At 38.5% G+C, this 5,158-nt stretch overlaps 1 protein-coding gene across 1 annotated transcript; it reads left to right on the top strand.

Moving 5' to 3' along the window:
* The first annotated feature begins 2,236 nt into the window (after positions 1-2,236).
* Positions 2,237-4,262, top strand: LOC102904881 (uncharacterized). Its single transcript, XM_016004110.3, has one exon. The coding sequence runs from the start codon at positions 2,333-2,335 to the stop codon at positions 4,028-4,030; it is 1,698 nt and encodes a 565-aa protein (XP_015859596.1). The 5' UTR covers positions 2,237-2,332; the 3' UTR covers positions 4,031-4,262.
* The last annotated feature ends 896 nt before the right edge of the window (positions 4,263-5,158 follow it).

The following is a 5,158-nucleotide window of genomic DNA, read 5'->3' as shown; positions in this document are numbered from 1 at the left end:
GCCCGGGTGAATCCACTTCTTGTCCAGACCTTTGAGACAGGAAGATGAATGCCTTTAATCTGGATTTTGAAGCAGGAAGACACACATTTAAGATGGGCTATACCTTCTGCTGGAAGCCTATATAAGTACATGGATGAAAGAAGCTTTTGCTCTTTCCCTGCCTGCTCTGACCTTGCTGGCAAGTGCATTCCTTCACTGACATTAGAGCCTACCTCTTCAAGATTCCAGAGCATATTGAAGACCAGCTGAGACATCCTGCCTCATGAACTGAGCAGCTACTGGACTCGGGTTTTCTTTTCACAATCAGCCATTGTTGGAATAACTGGATCACAGCCTATAAATCATTCTAATAAATTCCTTTGTATATCTATCTATCTATTTACCTATCTATCATCTATCTATCTAGAGATTCATTCTATAATTTCTGTTTCTTTAGAGAACCTTGACTAAAACACCTATAAAATGATTTTTATTGATTACAAAAGTCTCTTCTTACTAAGAATGGTGGCCTTGAAAGCTTAATGAGTTCTGAAACTGATTTGTCACATGGGTATCTGGAAAACAGAGATTTGTCCATGGTCTGATAAGTGATAGAAAAATGGTGACAATGCCTCCAGTGTTATTTTAAACCATAGGGATGGGTCATTATATCACTTTCTGATTTTAATAGGAAAATGATTTTTGGAAAAATGAAGCTTTATTTATTTTTAATGAAGCATTTCTTGGAGGCACTTGGCAAAATAACATCCTTGAGCAAATTGATCCCTAGCTTCTCATCAGCATATTATGAAGTCATATTTTATCTCTTCACATGTAGCAGTTTCAGTCTACATACTAACTTTGAACTTGTCCTACCTTTTGGATCATACCATAGCAGGGAGCCTGGAATGAAGTTCATCATGTGGACATCTGCAAATGTCAAGCCCTGAGTGTATTTTTGGAATGTAGCTTCCTTTCTGGTCTCAAAATTATGCTTTATGCTTAATATTTAAGCTTTCCATTTGGAAGAATAAATGGCCACCATTTTAAACATAAATATGTAATAACTTCAAAAATTCCTTGAGTATGATTATATACACAAACTGTGGGGAAAGTAATGGAGACACTTAAAATCTCCTTCCTCGAAGAAACTATTAGAAGGAGAAGGTGATAGATATAAACTACTTCATTATACCTAATGAGTAGTGATAAGGACTGAAATAGACAAAAAAATAAGCATCGAAAATTTGAGCTTTGGTCTTTAGACACAAGGATAAATTTCCCTGATATTAAATACTTTCTGTTTGGAAAAGAAAACTGTGAGATCTATACTTACTGACCATGCCAAAAAGAAGAAATAACAATGCATGCCAGAAACAAACAAACAAACAAAAAAAACTCTCATGATTATTTGTTTGGTGTGTGTGTGTGTGTGTGTGTGTGTGTGTGTGTGTGTGTGTGTGTGTAATAATGAATGGAGCAAAGCTAAACTGGCAAGTGAAATGTGTGAAGTTGTTGTGAAATGTAAAAACAAAATATAGCATATCTACACAATGGCTAAAAAATAAAATATTAATCTATATTATAGCATAGGCACATCTTGAAAACAGCTGGGTATGAGAAGTAAAACAGAAAAGCCACACATTATACCATTTAATGAGTTAATGGGGAAATGAGGAGTGACTGCTTAAGTGGGACAAAGAATTTTGTGGAGGAGGGTGCATTTATTATTTGGATTATTGTAATGACAGAATACTTTTGTGAATACATTTAAAACATTAAAAGGATGAATTACATAAATGAATTTCAGTGAAACTCTTATTTTAAAATTTTCCTTTGGATTCCTTTAGTATAATATAAAAACCATTAGGCGTTTTGTTTTCCCTGTGGTGTGTTTCAATCCTGCATCATTTTCCCATCGCAGCCCCCAAATACTTAAACGTTAATATGAAACTCATCTAAAGGATACAATGAATTGGTGATTTCTTGGACATTTAAGGCACTTTCCAGAAAAAAAAAAAAGGTTTTAACAAAATTTCAAAGATATATATTCTTCCTTCTATAGCAAACTGTTCCTTTCATGGGCCTTATGAGCACAAAAACAAAGTCTGTAGGTGTGCCTACTTTTTGCAGGGAAAACATAACACCTTTGCTGTAAAAATCAGGCACTATCCCTGCGCTCCAGTTTAGAACCCGAGAGTCCTTGCGTTGACTCTAGTCGCCGTGCTTGTTTCTATTTCGTCATCATTTTGCGACAATACCGCTACTCCTGGACAACGGCGATGCCATCACCATTTGTGCCGCAGCGGATTTTTCACCAACAGTCAAGCCACCTCCATCCAGCCTATCTACCATGAATACCACCAGCCTTGCTGTGCGAAAGTACGGTGAAAGAAACCAGTTCCGTGAAGGGTTCAGAATCGATGCCACCAAGAATGAACAGGATGACAGTAAGATGTTCATTGGGGGACTTTCTCCAGAACTGAACAAGCAAGCACTTCTGAAATACTTGTCTCAGTTCGGTGAGATAATAGATTTTGTTATAAAAATAGACCAAAATACTGGCCTCTCTAGGGGATTTGGATTCGTGCTTTTCAAAGATAGTTCTACCGTAGAGAAGGTGTTACTAGTGAAAGACCACAAAGTGGATGGCAAGAAAGTGGAGTTTAGAAGGGCTAAAGCCATTGAATCTCAATTCCCCATCAAAAAAATTTTTGTGGGTGGGTTGAACCCTCGGATGTCTGAAGAAAAAATAAGATCCTACTTTGGCACATTTGGGCAGATAGAGGATATTGAGCTTCCACTGTGTTCATATACAAAGAACAGAAGAGCTTTCGGTTTTATAAAATATGTGGAGGAAATCTCCGCTAGAAAGGTCTTAGAAACCAGATTCCATTTCATTGGCTCCAGCCGTTGTGAAGTTAAATTGGCAGTCCCTAAACAATATCCCAGAAGACAACCGAGTAAAAGTAAGACTAAAGCTATGGTTAGGGAAAGAAAAAGTGTTCCAGCTGCTGAGTTTGAAAGCCACTGGGGACAAGAAGGCAACCAAGGATTCCATTTTATGGCTAACTCAGATGCTCAAGAAGCCAACCTAGATGCCCACAGAGCTGGCCCATATACTTTCAGAGCAAACTCAAATGTCACTGTGGCAAATGCCACTGGTTCCAGGGATACCCCCAGTGAATTCCAGGCAAGTCCCAATGCTCTGGTGCCAAATTCAAGTACTTTCATGGCAAGTCAGAATGCTTTCACGCCAAACTCAAATACTGTAGGTGTAAGCCACAATGCACTGGGGGCAAACCCAAATGCCTTCTGGGCAAACCAGTACGCTCTTGGGGCAAGTCCAAATACCTTCAGGACAAGCCAGTACACTTTGAAACCATACCCAAATGCATTGGGAGTAAGCCAATGTGCTTTGGCGGCATACCCAAATCCTTTTGGGATAAGCCAATGTGCTTTAGGGGCAACCCCAAATGCCCCCTGGACAAACCAGTATCCTTTCGGAACATACCCAAATTCTTTTGGGGTAAGGCAGTATGCTTCTGGGACAAGCCCAAATGCTTCTGGAATAAGCCAGTACAGTCAGAGTGCAAACTCAGATGCCTTCAGGCCAAACTACTATGCTTTTTGGGCAAACACATATGATTTCCAGACAAGCCACTATGTTCTGGAGACATCCCCGTGTGTTTACAGGACAAGCCAATATGCTCTGGGGGCAAACCCAAATGCCTTTGGGGCAAGTCAGTATACTGTGGGAGCAACGCAAAATGCTTTTGGAGCAAATCAAAATGCCTTTGAAGCAAATGAGAACTTTTCTGGGGCAACTGGCAGTGGCAGAAGCACTGAAGGACTTACTTTCTCTCAAGTACAGGGCCATTTCCCAAATGCCTACAATCCCCTGCCTGCTTTTCGTGGCTCTAATGGAGATTATTTCTTCCGATACAGCTATGGGGCTTATGACTTGGAATCTGCACTTAATTGCAATGTGCAAATAAGCCAGTCCTCTCTCCTTGGTAATGGTTATCAGGGAACTTTTTCAGCATTTTGAAGGCTAAAGTTGAAGCCTTTATCCAAGCAGCACTCGGTTCAACAATGAAAGGTTCAGTGACTTAGGGGGAACTGGTCAAACAACTGCCTGATTGGACATTGTCACTACTTGCAGCAACTTTTGAAGTACTAAAACATTTTCCATCACCTTTTGTCACTGGAACTACAAGAAGACAAAGCTTGAGACTGCCTTGGAGAATTTTTTTCTGGAAAATAAACATTTAAAAGATTTATTTTTGAGTGGTTTTTGTTTTGAATTGGGATTTTCTTTGTTGTGGTGAGGGAAGGGAAGGAAATTATATCATTTGCCCCCACCCTTGTCTTTTCTATGTTGGTATGTTTGGGTTGGAGATACTTATGCATTCACTGATTTTTAGCCCAGCTCCCTTTTTACTTTTACTTTGAGACAGAGGCTCACTAAGGTTACCCAACCTGTCCTTGAACTCACTATAGTGCAGAGTAACTTAGAACTTGCAATCACTCTGCTCCAGTATCATTTGTTTTGATTTCTAAACATTCAATGATTTCCTTCATGTGTTCAACTAGTATTTACAGTCATCTATTCTAAGTCAAAAATTACATTCAGTACAGGTAAACAATCTCAAGAGAGGCAAGAAATAAGGTTAAGTATTAGGAAATATTTTGTGAAAGATGATTTGCACAGGCATCTAAAACAGACCTTAGCAGGGGGGTTACTGGAGGAAAAGTGAAGTGGGTGGGCCTTTGCCAACAGTCTGTGCTAGGAGGCATGCAAAAGTGTTGGAAAGGAAGATAGCACTCACTTTAAGAAGACACCAGAAGTTTTTTGTTTGTTTGTTTGTTTTATTTTTTAGGAGTAGATATACTGTATGTATATGCATAATAAGAAAATGGGGTGGCAAAAAGGGCATGAACATTCTTCTCAACAACACAATGAGTCATAAATGTGAATCATGCCATTTAAATTTTTCTAGTAAAAACAGTTTTTAAAGAGAAAGCATTTTAATGTTAAATGTTATTTAAAAATATAATCAAAAATTCATTTCAACATGTAATAAAGATAATTATTGAGACTTTTTTACATCATTCTTGGCATACCCAATCACTGGAATCTAGTCGATTTTACTTTTATAGGATATCTCAGCTCTAA

The sequence above is a fragment of the Peromyscus maniculatus genome, chromosome X (genome assembly GCF_049852395.1).
Source record: "Peromyscus maniculatus bairdii isolate BWxNUB_F1_BW_parent chromosome X, HU_Pman_BW_mat_3.1, whole genome shotgun sequence".
Classification (NCBI taxonomy): Eukaryota; Metazoa; Chordata; class Mammalia; order Rodentia; family Cricetidae; genus Peromyscus; species Peromyscus maniculatus.
Note: the sequence above shows the minus strand (reverse complement) of the source record. Positions and strands in the feature narration are given on the sequence as shown.